This window comes from Mus caroli, chromosome 1, assembly GCF_900094665.2.
Source record: "Mus caroli chromosome 1, CAROLI_EIJ_v1.1, whole genome shotgun sequence".
In the NCBI taxonomy this organism is placed as follows: Eukaryota; Metazoa; Chordata; class Mammalia; order Rodentia; family Muridae; genus Mus; species Mus caroli.
Genome location: NC_034570.1, coordinates 52,579,630 through 52,600,429, shown reverse-complemented (window position 1 = coordinate 52,600,429; position 20,800 = coordinate 52,579,630). Strand labels below are relative to the sequence as shown.

Here is a 20,800-nt window from a genome sequence, read left to right as displayed (position 1 = left end):
CTTCACAGGACTAATCGCCTCTCCTCCCATTGATGACCATCTAGGCCATCCTCTGCTACATATATAGCTAGAGCCACTACTCCAGGTAAAAGGCTGCCTGCCATCTCCCCCCCCCCCCACACACACACACACTCTGAGCTCTGCCCACCAAGGCAAAGGTCGCTTTGTCCTTTAGAGCCACAGGAGATGATGACTTGTTTATTCGTCTTTCTGACAGACCCTTGGCTTCTTTGGGAGGGACCATAAGGAGGGGCTTCTGTGGAACAGAGTTGTGACAGGGTAAAGAAATTCCATTTTGTGCTTGGTATCCATCTTGGTACCCACAAGGCATTTGTGTGAGACTCCAGTTCCTGGGGGTGACTCAGTGGCCCCACCCACCCAGAAATGTGCAGCTGTGCCTCTAACTGCTCATCAGCATCAGTAACCTGTTTATGCAGACATTCAAGGATCACCGACTCTTAGCACAGTAGAACCACNCTTGGCTTGCTTATGCAGACACTAGGTCGCCTTCTGGTTTTCACATTTAAAAATCCTTCCCTCTGTCCTCTTTGCGTTGCAATTTCAAGTTTGGTTCAGAGAGTGTTGTCCTGCCATCAGGATCAATACATTTAACCAATTATAATCTAGATGGAGTCTGTGGTCTGTTTACATGGGCCTCAGACTCCTTATCAACAGGCTAGCTGGGTATCCAGCTAGGATATCCAGGTATCCACCATGGATACCTGGGACCCTTCCATGGGTTTTCCGTGTCAGTCTCTGAGACTAGGTTTAGTTTTTGCATTTTCCAGCCATACCTTAAATCCCCCACTTTGGCTTTCCTCCTCAAACTTGGTTTGCACTGTTCATCTTCTTCTCCTTTCTGCTCCCTGACCTCGGCTGACTTTCTCACACTTGATATTTCCCTCTTGCCCTTCCACGCAAACACTCTTTTCCAGTCTCTTTGCTGAGTTTTCTAATAGTGAAATTTATTTTTAATATTTATTAATAGCAACCCTGGTATGGTATGGTGAAGCACACCTTTATCCCAGCACTGGAGAGGCAGAGGCAGGCGGATCCCTCTGAGTTTAAGGCCAGCCTCGTCTACAGAGTGAGTTCTAACATAGCCAGGGCTATGGAGAGAGGCTTTGCTGATCACTCTTTCTGCTGGCCTGTTCCTTATGCTCCTCTTCAGTAATAATCTCTTACATGTCTCCGTACTCCCAGCCCTATCACAGGTGATGAGATTCTGCTCAGAACTTTCTCTTGGCAGCAGTCCTGTTCCTTTTCTCAACAACCCTCCCTTCTTGATGAGTCAGGGTGCTTTGTGGAAACCCCCTGCATCTGTCCAGATCATTTTCTGACTCATCCTGTCTGATGGAACTGTAAGCAGTGTTCTCTTCTGACTCCTTGTCTGGACCCAGACTGAATCACCTGCATCTTTGCCCCACCCCACCCCAGCCCCACCCCAATCCCCACCCCACTCCATTCTACCCCACACCCCTGCTTTTTCATCCTTCTCAATCCTTCCACCATCATCTCCATCCAACAGAAAGCTCTGGTGACCATGGGGAGATCACAGAAGCACGGTGGGATTCCTGCACCTCAGAGATGGACTAGTGAGTGCTCAGATACCACCCCCATCTCCAACTTCAGACCCTGCCCAACCTGGGAAGGGCATGAGGAGAGCCACGATAGAGCAGGGCCCACATCTGCTCAGAACCAGTTGAGGGGGAGGAGAAACATTGGACACACTCCATTGCCACCTCTGGCCCACCTAGGTCAAACTAGCCAAAAAGCAGTGTTGCTCAATGTTCAGGTTTTAAAACTTAACTTGGACATAGAATGCCTAACGTCTAATGTATTGTTTTCCCGTAAAAATAACTGATAAAATTTATTTATTTGTTTTTCACATTCATACATTCTTTTTATAAAAGTGGCTTGAGGCAGATCTTCCTCTGTAGCCCAGGGTGGAACCAGCTGATGTGCAACCCAGGATGAGCCTGCCCTTCTGGCCTTGGCCTGCTGGCACTGACCTTCCAAGCCCAAGCCCATACCCACTGTGTTCCTTCTCACTGCTCAGCAGGATCGCTTAGTAGAAAGGTCACACAATGTGCTTCTTGGTTTCCTGGTTTGTAATATTTGGATTATTTTCATTTGTTGGATTTTAAACAAAGCTTCTATGAATATTGACTCATAGATATATTCTCTTCCTTCTCTTGGAGTGCATTACTGAAGCTCCAGGGTGCACAGAGGAAATCTATGGTTTCCACAGTAGAAATGTTTTACTCTGAGATCTGAAATATGTGAATTCTGACTGCACCGAATCCTGAACACTTAGGCTACCCAGTCTTTAACTATGGCCATTGTAGTGGGGATAAATATGAAGTGACAGTCATTTTTTTAAGTCTCTCTGATGACTAAACATGTCCAGTTTTCCTAAAGTGTTGGGCATAGATTTCTATCTTCTTTTCTTTCTGTTCAACTCTTCTATTACTTAGGAGATATGATAATGCAAATATTTTGTATATATGTTGCAATAAGAACTTCCACTGGGGGGGTTGCTTTCTCATTTTGCAAACGTTATTTTTCAATGTACAGAAATTTCTAATTTTGATGAAAGGCAGATTATCCATCTTTTCTTTTTAGAATTAAAACCTCTTTCTGCCTTCCCCATATCACTACTGTCTATCATAAAGCCGTGGGTATTCTCTTTTTAGAAACTTGTTGATTTTAGCATTTCTGAGTCTATGGTCCATATTGAATAATTTTTTGTGTGTAGAGTGAAGTAGAGGTCATAGGAAATTTTTCTATCTACATGAATAGACAATTATTCCATCATCCTTTCTGAAAAACGAAAATGTCCTCCCTCCCTGAGTCGTCTTGATGTCCTCTGAGTGAAGGGCAAGAGTCTCATCCCATTCTGCTTAATCGTTTCTCTACACTCAAGGAGGCACTGCACAGCCTTGGTGGCACATAAAGCTAGTTAGTACAGGCAGACAGCCTGACTGGGCTACTAGTCCTTGCTTTGATTTTCCTCTTGTTAATTTATTTGTTAGCTTTGGTTTTGTTTCCCAGGATGGTCTATGTGTTTTCCATTGCTTTACACTTCTATGTAGGTCCTAGAGCTCATCAAACCCATCAGTTAATAATGTTGCAGTTCAGTAAGTGTTAAACTCCCGAGTCCTCAGGTGGCTTCTTTGTTCTCTAACCTTTCCAAATTCAATTGTTTTCAGGAGCTCCTAAGACAACATGATGAAGACATCCTGCAAATACAGGAGCTGAGAAAATCCAAAGAGGTAAGCGTTCCCATTCAGCTCTATGAAAGTAGTGTCTTCCAAGCCCTACACACTTGGGGAAATGAAATGAATTTTACCCAAATAAGTACAGTTACTAGAGCACCCAAACCTAAGTGTTGAACTCTGTAAGTCAAAATGAATCTCGAACTCCATCTCAAGCAAATGCAGCCTTTCTCAGAGCCAGCTGTGAACAAGGAGAAAGCAAAGGCTGCATGGTCATCAGTGTTGAATGACAGCTATGTCAAGTGACACTTAAAACACAGGACTTTGAATTACAGAACATCATTGTCTTAGTTGGCATTTTACTGTTGTGAAGAGACACCATGACCAAAGCAACTCTTATAAAGGACATCATTTAATTGGGGCTGGCTTACAGGTTCAGAGGTCTAGTCCATTATCATGGTGGGAGCATGGCAGCATCCAGGCCCACATTGTGCTGAAGGAGTTGATAGTTTTACATCTTAATCCCCNGGAGGCTGTGTATCTCAGTTGTCACATGACCTCAAAGCCTGCCCTGACAGTGGCACACTTCCTTCCACAAGGTCACACCTCCTAATAGAGCCATTGCCTATGGCCAAGCATTCAAACACGTGAATCTACAGGGCCATACTATTCAAACTACAACAATCATGTTCTTCCCTCTGAGCCCTCAGTCTTCCTAATGCTTCCTGAAGAGCTTTGCCTCTAAGCCTGTTTTGTGTGTACCTTACTCATGATGGTTGCTGCTGGGCTCCTCTCTGCTGAGACACAGAAGGCCATGTGTGAAGGCAAATGAAAAAAAAATCAGTTAAACTAAAGAAACCTTTGTTTCCCTTTTCACTAAGAAACCTAATTTGTATCCAGAATAAACATGTCTAAGAAAAAGACTAGTCACTGCACTAACATTATGAAGAAATCGTATCTTAAACTGCTGGCAAACAAACTGCAGCATCCTCCAAGGTAGGCCTCCAAGGTAGATACAAGGTAGATACAGGGAGTCCTATTCCAGAAAAGCTCTGCTGAGCATCTCTGCTAATTCTATCATAGGTATAATTTCTGAGTCTGTTTCCATCTGGTTTCTTTTGTTTGCAAGTCTGCAGAGTCTTCAGTAGGTGCTAGCTATTGTGAAGCTTAGCTTGTTCGGTACTGAATACTTTTATATTCCTTTACATGCTCACAGACTTCATTCTGGGATGCAGGGAAGCCATTTGGAAGCAGTGTGATCCCTTTGAATCTCCCTAGTCGGAATTAAAGGTTGGTGTAGAGTCACCCCTTTTGAAAGTCCTCCAGAGCCCTCTGCATCAGGTTCGCTCCAGCCTAGCTGGTGGGATTGAATCAGTCTCAGCCCTGTGTTGTCCGTGAGCTTGTTCTACCTGCTCCCTTCTCTCTCTCAACTCCTCTCCTTTCTTTCTGCCTCCACCACTCCTCTCCAAAGGCCCCGGACTTCTTATTGGTTCTTTAAAGGGACAGAGTACCCTACCTTGAAGGTTTTTGCATTTAACAGTCTCTACCTAGACACCTCTTTCCCCAAGATCTCCATGGCAAACGTTTTTCCCTTCTGGTCTTCATTCAGATGGTAGCCTCTTGGAAGACACTCTATTTAAAGGTTCAGCTGTCTTCTCCGACACTTTTCTTTCTCTGTTTTGCTTTTCTACATTAATTTGATCACCCAAGCAGACACATTCAGTGAAGGAAGGCCTTTCTGTATGTTTTCTTCACCGTTAATCCTTATTTCCTAAAGCAGTACCTGGCACACTCTAGGCTTTAAATAAACACCAGTTGATCCTTGAACAGATACGTGACTGTAAGAAGGCAAGCTCAGCCTACAACAGTGCTGAACTTAATGCAGTTGCTCTTGGTGATGTTACATGTCCAGCTCAGGAATCATGGGAAGACATGTGTTGTGTGGTGTTTCTCTAGGGGTCTGAGGAGGTGGAGGGACTAAGTGGGCTGAAACCCAGGGAAAGAAACCAATCTGGTTGATATCTTTAGCTTTGTCAGTGCCTAACAAAAATGCACACAGTAACTGCTAGGTGCTGACTGTAGGGTACTATGAAGATGACAAATTGGAAGAGAGATATGTGGTGAATCTTCTTGGTCCATTTGTTTTTGTTGTTGCTGTGTTTAAGATAGGGTCTTACTGTTCATCCCTGGCTGACCCGGAACCTGTTGTGTAGACCAGGTTAGCCTCCAACTCACAGAGAACACTTGCTCTGCTTCCCAAGTGCTTGAATTAGAGGCATGCACAACCATGCAGGCAGGAAAAAAAAGATATGTTTATGATAAAATATGAGTGCGATATCATTTCCTCAGAGGAAAGAGGCATGAGCTCTGTTGGGGGTGGGTGCACATCTGCCTCAGATCAGCAGGGTTACTGTGTGGTATGTGGTATGTGGACACAGGTAGGTATTTCTGAATTTCATAATGTGGACAAGGCAGAGATAGAGTTCCAACCCAACATAATGAAAGAAGCTGGTGTGCATAGAAAGCAAGACAGGCAGAGAGACAAGAGGACAATGTCAGGAACATTGTCCTCTGTGGTCCTTGAGACAGTTTTCCCAGCAAGCCAGAGAGCTTATACAGGCCCACAGGAAACAGCACAGACTAGTTTCGCAGTCTGCCTGCCACATTAAGGAATCTAGGTTGGACTAAAAGAGCCACCGGAAGCATCTGAGGAGAAGAATTTCACCCAAGATATGGCCTGTCAACAAGGTGGAAAAGGGTCTAAAGAGATGGAATGTGGGAGACAGAGCCTACCATTAGGACATGTCCCCTCCATGCCTCACCCCAGCATCTGTTTCCATTCACTGTCTGAGACTGTCTTGTTAAAATTACCAGTAACTGCAACACCATGTGTCTGCCTCAGCAAAACATCCTCTCATGGGACAGTTTCCAGAAACCAGAAATTTCCAGGGCAGTCATCCATCTTGAAAGTTCCCATATAATCTCCCACGGTACTCTTCCTGTTCCCCTGCTAGCTGCTTGCACTACATGACATGTTAGTTACCGAGCAGTCAGTATCAGCACGCAGTGGTTAACTGAGGTCCCTAGTTTACATCAGGGATCACTGTTATGGTATACATGCTATGGGTTTTGGTTAATATATCATGTCAGGTATCCATCATTACTGGGTAAAACAAGACAGTTTCTTGCACTAAAAATACTCTTTCCCAACATCCTCCCTTCCACTCCCCCAGCCACTGAACCCACAAACCTATTTACAGTCTCTAGTGTTTCGTCTTTTTCAGAATATCACAGAGTTGGAATCAATAGGAAGAGGTATTAGCTGGGTGTGGTGGCACTCGCCTTTAATCCCAGCACTTGGGAGGCAGAGGCAGGCGGATTTCTGAGTTCGAGGCCAGCCTGGTCTACAGAGTGAGTTCCAGGACAGCCAGGATGATACAGAGAAACCCTGTCTTGAAAAACAAAACAAAACAAAAAATAGGAAGAGGTATTGTAATAAAGAATATGCAGAATGGGGTTGGAGAGATGCCCTAGCAGCTCACAGCATTTGCTTGTCTTCCAGAGGAACAGAGCTTAGAACCTAGCATCCAAATCAGGTGACTCACAGCTGCCTATTAACTCCAGTTCCAGAAGATCTGATGCATTCCTCTGGCTTCTACAGACACATTCACTCACATGTGTACCTGCACGTATGAACACACACGTGCATGCATGCACACACACACACACACACACACACACACACACACACACACAAACTAAATATTAAATTTTTTAAGGAGAACACAAAGTTTGGAAGAATTAAAGGGTGGATCTAGTTAAGGAAAAGTGGGAGGTAAATATGATCAAATGCATTGTATTCTCAAAAAGTCATAAAAATATTATATCTTAAAAACAAATCTTAAAAAAAAAATAAGACCATGCAGTGGCTGAGTGGCTGATGACCACGTTGCCTGATGAAGGCTGCTTTGGCCGCAGTGGCAGTGAACCTGAAGAGCAGGACACAGGAGGGAGAGAAAGAGAAGGTAGAAATGGCAGTAAGTGGTACAAGAAAACGTGCCTGAAGTTGGCATGGTGTATTGTGTTCCAAATACCCTGGAGAAGGGAGTATTCCTGGGTTCTCTCTTCTCTTGGGGACATTTATTATATCAGCACAATGTCCTGAGGCTGCTTCCTCTTGTGCAGATCTTGGAGGCTGAGTTGCGGGCACAAGCTACTGTTCTGGAGACCCTGAACACAAACCTTTTCCAATGCCAGAAAGAACTCGAGAGACAGGCAAGTCCTGGTTAGACTGAGAACCGGGCTGGGGAGGAACCTGGGGAACTGCTGTTCTGCCCAGAAGCTATGTCCCAAGGGCTCTGGGGAAGACAGCTATTCAAATTTATCTTTTAGAAAACTATTGCAGCAAATCTAGAGAAATTGTTCCAGACAAAGCTTGCTGAAGCTGAAGAAAAGCATAAGTACAACATAAAGACCCTGACAGAAGAAAATAACTGCCTCAGGTATGGGATCTTCCCTCAGGGGGCCTTGACTGAGTTGCTTTTGAGAGCAGGAGGGTGTTCAAGTGACTGATAGGTCAGGTCACCGTCCTGATCTCTGGGAGGAGGTAAATTTCTGGACCTGGACACACACTGTGGAGGTAGACTTTTCATCTGGGGTGAACTGTGTATCTGGCCTTTTCTCCTGTGTGTCTGTTTTTGTGTAAAACACAGGTAAATTGTCAGTGGGTTCTGGGCTGCTTTGTCCCACGACTGAGGATTGTTTTTCAGAGTTCAGTGGGTTCCAGCGCTCTGATTCTGGCTTCTGTTGAGAAAAGTTGCCAGTCACCATCACCATTCCCTGAAGGGCCTTCCTAAACCACTAACCTAGAAGATAAGTTATCCATCGCATCAATTTCCATTGGAAATATGATCTCCCAAACACCACGTTTCACCAAATGTAAGCCAATTACTGTGATGAGAGAGGATGCTTCCTCAAGCAAAAGAAAGCCGAATTCTACTACCTACCTGCCACCAAATACCTGCATTGCCTCTACCTGTCAAGGTTTTGTGATATAGTGACCATCGTTCCTTTTACAGGCAGAAGATGTTAACCACAACCACAAATGAGGAAATTTCAGAAATTTCATCTGCCAATCCCAACGTGTATGAATCCGACGTTCCTGAACACAACAGCAACAAAAAGCAAACATTGTAGGTAACTAACTGCTCCTGGGGCTGAGCGACACTGCCCTGGGAAGCAGCTACAGACTCTTCTGGAGAGACGCACGGGAAGGTTGAGCTCTTGAGTTGTTCTGTACTTTTGTGATTTTTCACAATTTGCTTTCTTCCAATGGATAGAAATATTTGAATGCTTATCCTAATTATATCGTGGCTCTCCATTGAGACCCGGTGTTCTCTGTACTGGAGTCGGACTTCTGTGGGCTGTGCGCTATGCTCTTTTCTGCTTTTCACATGAGACTAATTTGAAGGGCCTTCTTTTTGGGTGATCCTTGCATTTTGGGGTGTGACTGAGGGTAAACAGCAAGCAAGACAATTCATTGATTTAATTCCAAAATCTTTATTCTCTCCCATATCAGACTTTTTAGCCCAGTGACTTGGGAAGAATAACTGAATATTTACACTGTCTCTGACCGTCAGGAGAACTCAAATGCCCACAGGGCAGGCAACATATCCATGGAACCGGAGTGGGCACAGAGTAACCAGTTACAGAGGCAGGATGCTAGAGGGGGTTGGTAAACTCAAAGCCACACCCTTTTCTGACCATGGCACTTCTTAGACTTATTGGACTGCCTGCCACTTGGGTGCATGGGGTCATTATGATTAAAAAAAATTCTGGTTTTTATGTGGAAGTGCTTTTAAGTGTTGGCGAGGAATGTTAAGCAGTGTTGGAAGCCAATACTAGACACTGAATGTTCCCCACGTGTGAACATGCCAATTGTAAAACAAACGAACAGAAACAAATCAAAAACAAACAAAAGAATCCATTAGAGACAGTAAGGTAAATCTATTTTTCTTTAAAAAAAAAAAACAGCTTTTGTCTCACTGACAGTTTACTTAGGAGGGAACAGGGGAATATAAAAGATTATAGGTACAGATTAAATATACACTGAAGAGCAGTGCTTAAAACAACCCAGTTTCTTTTAAAAAGCTATATGAAAGCATTAAAAACCCTATACATTAATATGTAATTTGAAAAACAAACAAAATTCAAGATAGAGATCTTGCTGGATCCTGATTCAAACAGATTGTAAGAAAGCAAGAAGACCGGGAGATTTTTGAACACCAACACTGACTGGTATTTAATGTTTAAAAATGCTTTGGCTATCTAAAATGTACCTCATCCTTAGAGACACTTGGGTCTCTAAACTATTCAGATGTAAGAATATTCCACCTCAATGGACCCAAGTCGGTGCCCCCGAGTGAGGTGACAAGGCAGGCAGGTGAGGATACTGTCAGGGAGGACAGAGCACAGCACAGATGTTGATGCTGGAGGCTGTAAGCACGTGGCTTCACCATGCTGCCATTGCGTTTAGTTTTTGTATATTTATGAAATTTTTCACAATAAAATACTTTTTTAGAAAATAAGTTTTGTTTTAATGCTATTATCCTACAAAACATAAATAAAACCATCTTCTATAAAGACTTCTAGAAAATAAACAAAACAGAATTTCCTGATGGACCATTAACTAGAAGTACATTAAGTAAAAACCTGTAAGTTACCTAAAAACTAACAAAAATAATTTTTACTCCTTTTTTTAAGGAAAAAAACCAAAACAAAACAGGGTCAAATGTAGCTCAGGCTGGCCTCAAACTGGTCATATAGCTGAGGATATAACCTTACACTCCAGATCCTTCTGCCTCTACATCCGAAGTGCTCAGTGTGGTCCACCACACCTGGCCTCATTTTCCTTAAATTTATCTACATCTACTTATCCAGTCATGCGTTGCGTGTATGGAGAGAGTGTGCTTTGGAGGTCAGAGGATAACTTATGGGAGCCAATTCTTTCCTTTTATCGTTTTGGTCCCAGGGATCAAACCTTGTTACCAGTCTGTGCAGCAAGCCCCCGTACCCGACGAGCCACCTCACCAGCCCCCCCATTTATTGAAGATATAACAACAATGTTAACATTGGCGAGTTTAACTTTTGCTCATGTGTAGGCATGTAAGGAGAGCTGACATGCATGCTCACATGTGCATAAGTACATGTGTGATCACACACATGCTTTGGCAGGCACATGCATGCAGTCTTCATCAATCAATCTACACCATAATCAGGGAGGCAGGGGCTCTCGTTTGAACCTAGAGCTGTCCTCTGATACCACTGGTCTGGCTACACAGCTTGCTCCAGGGATCTTGTCCCCACCCTCCCAGTGCAGCAATTATAGGAGGGACAACATGCCCATTGCCCATCACCCACTGACATTTACATTGGTTCCTGGGAGCTGAACTCAGGCCCTCGAGTTTGGTTGGCAAGTTCTTTAACCACTGAGCTATCTCCTCATCCTGGTCAAGTCTAATCCTTAACTGCACTTAGCCACAGAAGTGTTTTTATAGTTAATTCCCACCAACTCTCACCACAAACAAAGGGACTGTTTTCTTTCCATTATCCCTCATGCTCCCTAATAGCTCTCACTCTGAAGGACTTCCAGTTCATCATGAAATACCCAGAGACTAATGAAAAACTAACCTGGAAGAATTATATACTGCACAGAAAAAAAGCTTAATATTATTATTTCCTCTGAGAATTTCATGCAGCGAATGCTGATGATATTCACCCCATTCTGCTGACTCACCTTCAGCAGTTAACTTGCCCCAGGTCCCTGCTCCCATCAATTCACCCCCTCTGTTAACTTGCCCCAGGTCCCTGCTCCCATCATTCACCTCCTCTGTTAACCAGGTTCATGCTCCAGTCTTGCTTTCTTACTCATGCATCTTCAAGTTTTCTTTTTTGTTTTTTTCAAGACAAGCTTTCTCTGTGTAGCCCTGGCTATCTCAGAACTTGCTATGTAGAGCAGGTTGGCTCTGAGCTCAGAGATCCTCCTGCCTCTGCCTCCAGAGTGCTGAGATTAAAGGTGAACCCATGGAAGCCAATTTGTATTGCCCAACTATTCTTGGGAGAGGGACCTGCCTTGGAGTGTGATTGGCCTACCAAAGGTCGCTCCATTTTTAAAAAAAACCCAAACAAAACGTACATACAAGTGATAGTATACAGACTGGGTAGGTTATATTTAGAAATGTGTGTGTGTGTGTGTGTGTGTGTGTGTGTGTGTGTGTGTGTGTGTGTATAACAATTAATGAGAAAAGAGGTCATGTATTTGAAATGAGAACATTACAAAGAAGGATTTGAAGGGAGGAAAAGGGAAATGATGTAAATGTAAATTCAAAAAAAAAAAGAAATCTTAAAAATAAATTAGACTCATCCACACAAAAGTGCACAGATAAGCCATGTGAACTGTGGAGAGCACACATCAGTAGGGAGGGAAGAAGAGCTTCTTCCGTAGTGTGAAGGAGGGCTGTGGCATCTGCTTTCCCTTGTTCTTCCTGTCGTCTTTATTGCTCACATCATAGTTCACGCCAGTCAGGATGCTGAGAATGTCGTCTCCTCTGAAAAAGAAAGCAGCATAAAGCATATGGGGCAAGGCAGTGCCCACCATGTCACTGGCAGTGTCCACCGTCTCACTAGCTGTGCCCACCCTCTCTCTGGCTGTGCTCACTGTCTCAGTGGCTGTGTCACCCACGTCTCACTGGCAGTGCCTACCGTCTCACTGGCTGTGCCCACCACCTCACTAGCTGTGCCCACTGTCTCATTGACTGTGCCCACTGTCTCACTAGCGGTATCCACCATCTCACTGGCTGTGCCACCTTCTCACTGCTGTGCCCGCTGTCATAATGGCTGTGCCCAGCATCTCACTGGCTGTGTCACCCACTGTCTCACTTGCTGTGCCCACCCTCCCTCTGGCTGTGTCCACCACCTCACTGGCTGTGCCTGAGGTAGGTTCTCTAGTTCTGTCTCTCAGAGAGAGCATCGGACATTTGCAGTTGAAAGTCACTGAATGAAGACCTCTCGCCACTGTCCTGGCGACTCAGTTTCCTCAGCGCACACAGAGTTACCTTTTGTGTACTTGGAATCGCTGCTGGTTACAAGAAACCAGAGTTCCTATCAGATTTGCTTTCCTCTCTGTTAACCTATGTGTTCCTCCATGTTTCCCATGTCGCCATTTGGACCTCACAAATGCCTCCCCCTCTCCCCCCAGTACCCTCTGTCTAAATCAGCATTGCTCCTACAGGATCATCCACAGATTTCTACCAAATGTAGGCAAGTAAGGGCTAAGCATTTCCCGTAGCTGCCTCCCCACCTCTGAGCTGTGGAGCACCCTCTTCGTCAATCTGCATAGCTGACATGGATCCTGTAGGACTCAGCGTCTGTGCTACGAAACGAAAGCACTGCGGTGGTGTTCCTGTCTACGCTCCACATGCCATGGGAAATTCTCACTCTTCAGACACCAGACAATAAGACCGAGATGTAAAAGGAGCCTGTAGAAGGGCTCCTCGTTGTTCAGCTATCAGCCGGGTGTAAGTGGGGGGGAACCTGAAGTATGGAGTCCTAATTTAACTGGAGATGAACCATATGCCATAGGGCTATCATCCCACACTTGTGACTTTTTAGCAGGTCAAATTAGTAGAGACATAGAGGTCCCCTGCTCTTCAGTACGGTTATAGTTTGCTAAGAAGATTCAAGGCTAGATAGCAATTGGAGAGGATTTCTTTCTTAACTTTTAAAAATTACATTTACTTATTCACACAGGCACATGACATGGTTCACATTTGGTGGTCATAGGACAATTTGAAGGAGTTGGTCTTCTCCACCATACAGGCCTCTGGGGATCTAACTCATGTTATAAGACTTATAACCAAGTGCTTTTACCCAGTGAGCCATCTTGCCAGCTCTAAAACATGGCTTCTGACAAAGGTGAGGTATGTTAAACATAGTGGTTTGCTCCATCTGGGAAGACTCCCCAAAGGGGCTGAGTTGCCTTAGTCAGTTACTGCCCAAAGACAGAGCTGGGCTGTGTGGTCTTAGCAACCTCTCTGGCTCTGTGGTACCTCGGTTGCTAAATAAAGGAAACTCTTCAGTAAACATATTCTTTTCCCATCTATGAACGAAGGAGAACAATACGTGCCATCTCTCCCACTTTACAACTGACCTGGGAAATAGAGCTGTGTGAGCTACAGCTAGACATTCAGAGATGGAACATGCCAATGGCTACTTCTCTGCTTAGTAATATTATCTCGGCCATAAAGCACCTTCTAGTGGGCTCTAACCACAGAAATGAGTAAGGAAGCATGAGAGGGGCCCAGGAGGCCAGACTTACTGAGGACATCTTTCCCTCAGGCTCTGGCAAAGTGACTGAATATACCAGGTTCCATTCATAGGATCTCGGTAGGAAACGCAGTTCTTCACCGTAGCCATTCCCAGCAGAAAGTCTGCCTCATCCGGAATATAGTTCTTGTGAGATGATGAATCCACTTCTAAAGTGTTGTGCTGTTGTTCTAAGCCTGCCTCATCAGGCACTCCTTTCTGGAAGTTATTTCCTTGGCAAGCCTGAATGAAAAAGATCTTGGGTTTCCCAGCCAGGGAAGGGCACTTTGAACCAGTGAAGTAAGATGTAAGGTCATAGATGGAGGCCTCCTTCCCATCCGTTCCATAGACGACACCCTTGTCACCGTGGGATAGGATACAGCATATGAAGCAGTCTTTGTTCTTGTGGTCTATTCTTTGGTAATCTTCTAGAATCTCATGGATTTCATTTGCGGTGCAATCATTGTAAGATACTATCTCAAAATGAAGCTCCTTAAAGGTCTCACTCAGAGCCTCTGAAAAGTAAGATGGGAAACCATGAATTACAATCGTTCCGCAAGAACCAGAACCTGAGCGGGCCTTGTGCATCACCAACCAGACTGTACAGGCTCCTTATGTTTATTGTTGCCTGCTGAAAGTGCAGTGTACTGCCAGCTGGAACTTTGCTGAGTTCTTGCACCATGAGGATTCATTTCTACTCTCATTCTTTTTGACAGTCTAGCTAGATATGGCATTCTTTCCAAAATCCCCTTTCCTCTGAATTTTCATCTTTTAGCTTCCAGATCTGCTATTATGAAATTCAGTGATATCCTGATCTGTGATTGTTCTACGTATCTGACTTATCCATACCCCTCCCTCTCAATCTCAAAGATGCAACAAGCGCTTTCAGACTGGAGAATGTACACTCACTTCTTGCACAGGTCCATTTCCTTGTCTTTGTCTTATGGTTCTCATGGTCACAGATCTGGCATCTGTGACTAGTATTCTCCATTTCTACTCCTATTGTTCCCATTTTCCATCAGTGTTTTCTTTTGGTCTGACTTCCTGAGTCTTAACCTTGCATATGTTTATTGTTGTCCATGTATTTTAAATGCTTTACATTATCATTTTGTGTGTAGGAGTGTTTTTATCGCATGTATGTGTGTGCACCACATGTATGCCTGGTGCCTGCAGAGGCCAGAAGAAGAGAGGGACTCCTCTGGAACTGGAGATACAGGCAGCATGAGAGCTGCCATGTGGGCGCTGGGAATTGAATCTGAAGCCTCAGAACAAGCAGTCAGTGCTTTTAACTACTGAGTTACCTGTAGAGAGAACATCTTATGTGCATTGTATGGATGCAATTAAAAAGCCTATGGCCTATGGCTTAGGCAGGAAAGAGAAGGTGGGACATTGAGAGGAGAAAGAATTCTTGGTAAGAATTGGTAGGAATTATTTTATGTATATGAGAACACAGTAGCTGTCTTCAGACACACCGGAAGAAGGCATAGGATCTCATTACAGATAGTTGTAAGCCACCATGTGGTTCCTGGGAATTGAACTCAGGACCTCTGGAAGAGCAGTCAGTGCTCTTAACCACTGAGCCATCTTCGAGCCCCATTTCTGTATTCTTTCTTTCTTTTTTTTCCAAGACAGGGTTTCTCTGTGTAGCCCTGGCTGTCCTGGAACTCACTTTGTAGTCCAGGCTGGCCTCAAACTCAGAAATCTACCTGCCTCTGCCTCCCGAATACTGGGATAAAAGGTGTGCGCCACCACGCCCGGCACCCATTTCTGTATTCTTATACTTGTTATAGGTATATTGTATACTTATAAATGAATATTATTCCATTTAACTTGTCAGTTCTCAGTATAAACATAAGTAGGCTGCCCCAAGGCAGGTCTCACTAGTTTAGCATCTTGCTGGGAGCTCACAGCTCCTGCTGCAATTGAGAAACTTTCATGAGCAAACAACCCAGAGTAAGTAGGATACTATAGCAATTGGTTTTGACTAATTCATTCTCCAGAAATATTTTTTATTTAGTTGAGTTAAATGTAAAGCCCAGGGCTAGAGAGATTGCTCCGTGGTTAAGAGTCCTTGCTGCTCTTGCATAGAACTTTTCCTGTTCTGGATCCAAAGGCCCTCGCACACACAGACATACACACACACACACACACACACACACACACACACAAAGGGGCATACATAAAAATAAATAAATAAATATATATATATATATAATAAAATTTTAAAAAATTTTAAAGTTCATTGATGCTCTTCATTATAAATATTAGAAAGCTATCATTTTATCATGATGAATACATTACTTTGATTTTAAAACCTATTTTTGAAACAGCAGAAAATAGATATGTAAGAAATATAAATAAATTAATAAAATGAATAAGAAATGCTTGATAGAGAGGTGAGCTGCATGCTGTGTCCACTCCTCTTATTCCCCTGCCCCCAGCACCATGGCCTTTCCTCTCCAGGAGACCTGCCCGGCCTCAGGAACATCCAGGCATGTAGGTCCCCAGGAACACCCAGATTAGACCCTACCTCACCTATCCTCTGCCTGCTGATTCCACCTGGGGCACAACTACAGACAAGCTTTGCTCTGTGCCATTGTCAAGCCCATGGCTCTGCCTCCCTTCCCTAGAAGGAGGCCTGCTGGACTCCAGGAACACTTAGGGCCACCTGAGGTACAGTCAACAGAGGTGAGCAGCTTGCTGTTTCCTGAGCTCTCTTGTCAGACCCAAGGCTCTGCCTGCCTCCCTGAGGAGTCCTGTCAGTGCCAGGAACATCCAGCAAACACCAGGGACAACCATGTGCTAAAGGCTAGATACGAACACAACCAGCAAGAGCCAGGGCAATATGGCACCACCAGAGCCCAGCTATTGGACCACACCAAGCCCTAAATATCCTAGCACAGCCAAAGCACAGGAAGATGACCTTAAATTCAATCTAATAAAGATGATAGAGGCCTTTAAACAGGAAATGAAGAAATACAGGAAAATACAATCAAAACAAAGTACAATCAAACAGGTGAAAGAAATGAATAAAACTGTACAAGACATGAAAATGGAAATAGAAGCAATATAGAAAAGACAAAAAGGGAATCTTGGAGATGGAAGAGAAGAGGAACTATAGCTGACAGAATATGAAATGGAAGACAGAATCTCAGTCATGGAAGATTCTATCGAGGAAATGGATATATCAACCAAATAAAATGCTAAATCTAAAAAATTCCGAACACAAAATATCCAAGAAATCTGGAAAATTAGAAAAAGATCAAACCAAAAATAACAGGACTAGAAGAAGGAGAAGATTCTCAACTCCAAGTCCCAGAAAATATTTTCAATAAAATCATACAGGAAAACTTCCCCAACCTAGTGAAAGAGATAGCTATGAACAAACAAGAAGCCTACAGAATACAAAATAAATTGGATCAGAAAAGAAAATCCTCCCTCCACATAATAATGAAGACACTAAATGATGGAACAAAGAAAGAACATTAAAAACTGCAAGGGGAAAAGACCATGTTACATACAAAGGCATTACACATGACTTCTCAAAAGCCAGAAGGGCCTAGGAAGATATCTTGCAGACCCTAAGAGACAACAGATGTCAGCCCAGACTACTATACCAAGCAAAACCTTCAAACCCCACTGTACTGGCTAATTTTGTGTCAACTTGACACAGCTGGAGTTATCACAGAGAAAGGAGCTTCAGTTGAGGAAATGCCTCCATGAGATACAACTGTAAGGCATTTTCTCAATTAGTGATCAAGGGGGGAGGCCCCTTGTGGGTGGTGCCATCTCTGGGCTGGTAGTCTTGGGTTCTATAAGAGAGCAGGCTGAGCAAGCCAGGGGAGGCAAGCCAATAAAGAACATCCCTCCATGGCCTCTGCATCAGCTCCTGCTTCCTGACCTGCTTGAGTTCCAGTCCTGACTTCTTTGGTGATGAACAGCAGCATGGAAGTGTAAGATGAATAAACCCTTTCCTCCCCAACTTGCTTCTTGGTCATGATGTTTGTGCAGAATAGAAACCCTGACTAAGACACCCACCAATGGAGAAAACAAAATATTCTATGACAAAACCATATCTATCCACAAATTTAGCCCTAGTCGAAGGAAAACTCCAACCCAAGAAGATTAACTACACCCATGAAAACATGAAATAAATATCACATCAGCAAAACCAACAGAAGGGAAATACTACACACACACACACACCCCACCACCACCACCACCATCAAAATAACAGGAATTAACAATCATTGGTCAATAATATCTCTCAATATCAATGGACTCAATTCCCTAATAAAAAAGACTCAGGCTAACCGAATGGATGAAAAAATAGGATCCATCATTATTCTGCACAGAAGAAACACACCTCAAAAACAAAGGTAGACATTACCTCAGAGTAAAGGGCTGGACAAAGGCTTTCCAAGTAAGCAGACCTAAGAAGCAACTTGGGGTAGCCATTCTAATATCTAGTAGAATAGACTTTCAACCAAAAATAATCAAAAGAGATGGGGAAGGACACTTTATGCTCCTCAAAGGAAAAATGTACCAAGATGATGCCTCAATTCTGAACATCTATGCCCCAAATTCAAGAAAATCCACATTCATAAAAGAAACTTTACTAAAGCTTAAATCACACACCAAACCCCACATAATAGTGGGAGACTTCAACATCTCACTCTCACCATGGACAGATCATAGAGACAGAAACAAACCAGAGAAATAGTGAAACTAACAGGCATTATAAATCAAATAGGTGTTACAGATCTATAAAACATTTCACACAAACACAAAAGAATATTACCTCCTCCTCAGCACCTCATGGAACCTTCTCCAAAATCGACCATATAGTTGGTCACAAACCAGGCCAAAACAGATACAACAAAATTGAAACAATGCCTTGTATCTTATCAGACCACCATAGATTAAAGCAGAACTTCAACTACTGAAAAGCAGAAAGACTACAAACTCCTGGAAACCGAACAACTACCTCTACTCAATGACAACTGGATCAGGGAAAAAATAAAGACTTTCTAGAATTCAATGAAAATGATGACACAACATACCCAAACTTATGGAATCCAATGAAAGCAATGCTAAGAGGAACTTTCATAGTGCTAAGTGTCTTGATAAAGAAATTGGAGAGATCTCAGTCTAGCAATTCAAAAGCACACCTAAAAGTTCTAGAACAAAAAGGAGCAAAAACACCCAAGAGGAGTTAATGGTAGGAAAAATTAAACTCGGGGCTAAAATCGATAAATTAGAAACAAAGAGAACTATACAAAGAAACAACAAAACCAAGAGCTGGTTTCTTAAGAACATCAACAAGATAGAAAAAACCCTTAACTAAACTGACTAAAAGGCAGAGAAACAGTACCCAAATTAACAGACTCAGAAATGAAAAGGGGGACATAACAACAGACACTGGGGAAATGTAAAGAATCTAAAGCCTGTACTCCACAAAATTGGAAAATTTAAAGGACATGGACAATTTTCTTAATGGATTCTACTTAACCAAAGTTGAATCAAAATCAGGTAAACAATTTAAATAGTCCTATAACTCCTAAGGAAATAGAAGCAGTCATTAAAAGTTTCCCAACCAAAGAAAGCCCAGAGCCAGATTGTTTTAGCACAGAATTCTACTTGACTTTCAAAGAAGAGGTGATACTTTGAGGTAGCACTCCTCAAATTATTCCACAAAATAGAAACAGAAGAAACATTGTCAAATTCATTTTATGAAGTCCCAGTCACTTTAACACAGAAACCACACAAAGATTCAACAAAGAAACAGAATTTCAGACCAATTTCCCTTATGAACATTGATGCAAAAATATTCAATCTAAGAACACATCATAAAGATTATCCACTATGGTCAAGTATACTTCATCTCGGGATGCAGGGATCAACATTTGGAAATCCATCAATGGAATCTACCATAAACAAGCTTAAAATTAAAAATAAAACCACATGATCATCTCATTAGATGCTGAAAAAGCCTTGACAAAATCCAACATACCTTCATGATAAAAGGGATACAAGATACGTACCTAAGCATAATAAAGGCAATTTACAGCAAGCTGATAGTCAACCCAAATTTAAATTAAGAGAAAATTAAGTAATTCCACTAAAATCAGGGACAAAACAGGGCTCCATATATATCAATAATAAAATTCTAGCTAGAGCAATAAGACAACTAAAAAAGTCAAAGTAAAGCTACTCACAGATGATATGATCATATACATAAGTCACCCCCCCCCAAATCTATCAGAGAACTCCTACAGCTGATAAACACCTCAAATTTTGGATACAAAATTAACTCAAAAAAAAAAATCACTAGCCCTCTTTTACACAAACAATAAATGGGCTGAGAAAGAAAGTAGGGAAACAACATCCTTCACAATAGCCACAAATAATATAAAATATCTTGGTGTAACTCTAAGCAAGCCAGTGAAAGACCTGTATGACAAGAACATCAAGTCTCTGAATAAAAGAAGAATTGAAGATGATATTAGAAGATTGAAAGATCACCTAAGCTTATGGATTGATAAGATTAACATAGTAAAAATGGCCATCTTACTAAAAGCAATGTACAGATTCAGTGCAATCCTCATCAAAATTCCATCACAATTCTTTATAGACCTTGAAAGAGCAATCATCAACTTCATGTGGAAAAAACAAACGAACAAACAAACCTCAGAATAGCCAAAACAATCCTGAACAATAAAAGAACTTCTGGAGGTATCATCATCTCTGACCTCAGTATTGGTATAAAAACAAACAAGTTAGCCAGGCAGTGGTGGCGCACACCTTTAATCCCAGCACTTGGGAGGCAGAGGCAGGCAGATTTCTGAGTCCGAGGCCAGCCTGATCTACAGAGTGAGTTTCAGGACAGCCAGGGCTACACAGAGAAGCCCTGTCTTGAAAAATGAAATATCATCTTCAATTAAATAATAGAAAGCCAACATTGACGTGGATGCTGAAGAACACTCCACTCAATGATACCTTGGTCAAGGAAGAAATAAAGAACGAAATCAAAGAGTTTAATGAAAAAGAAGCCACAACATACCCAAACTTATGGGACACAATGAAAGCAGTCCTAAGAGGAAAACTCATAGCCCTGAGTGCCTCCAAAAAGAAACTAGAGAGAGCACACAGTAGCAGCTTGACAACACACCTAAAAGCTCTAGAAAAAAAGGAAGCAAATTCACCCAAGAGGAGTAAGA

At 42.8% G+C, this 20,800-nt stretch overlaps 2 protein-coding genes across 3 annotated transcripts in view; one reads left to right on the top strand and one right to left on the bottom strand.

Moving 5' to 3' along the window:
* The window catches only part of Flacc1 (flagellum associated containing coiled-coil domains 1), a 17,774-nt gene extending 9,360 nt beyond the window's left edge, over positions 1–8,414 (top strand). The window contains 4 exon segments of the mRNA XM_021163807.1: positions 3,213–3,275; positions 7,404–7,493; positions 7,611–7,720; positions 8,297–8,414. Coding sequence (XP_021019466.1) covers positions 3,213–3,275; positions 7,404–7,493; positions 7,611–7,720; positions 8,297–8,414 — 381 coding nt within the window.
* Positions 8,415–9,817: 1,403 nt separating this feature from the next.
* Positions 9,818–20,800, bottom strand: part of Casp8 (caspase 8) — a 47,670-nt gene continuing 36,687 nt past the window's right edge. The window contains exons 8-9 of one of the 2 annotated variants that reach the window (XM_029479220.1): positions 13,594–14,095; positions 9,818–11,824 (exon numbers count right to left, since the gene is read on the bottom strand). In XM_029479220.1, coding sequence (XP_029335080.1) covers positions 11,689–11,824; positions 13,594–14,095 — 638 coding nt within the window. In that variant the 3' untranslated portion in view covers positions 9,818–11,688. The remainder of the gene's footprint in view (positions 11,825–13,593; positions 14,096–20,800) is intronic. The other variant, XM_021159156.1, reaches the window with a different exon arrangement.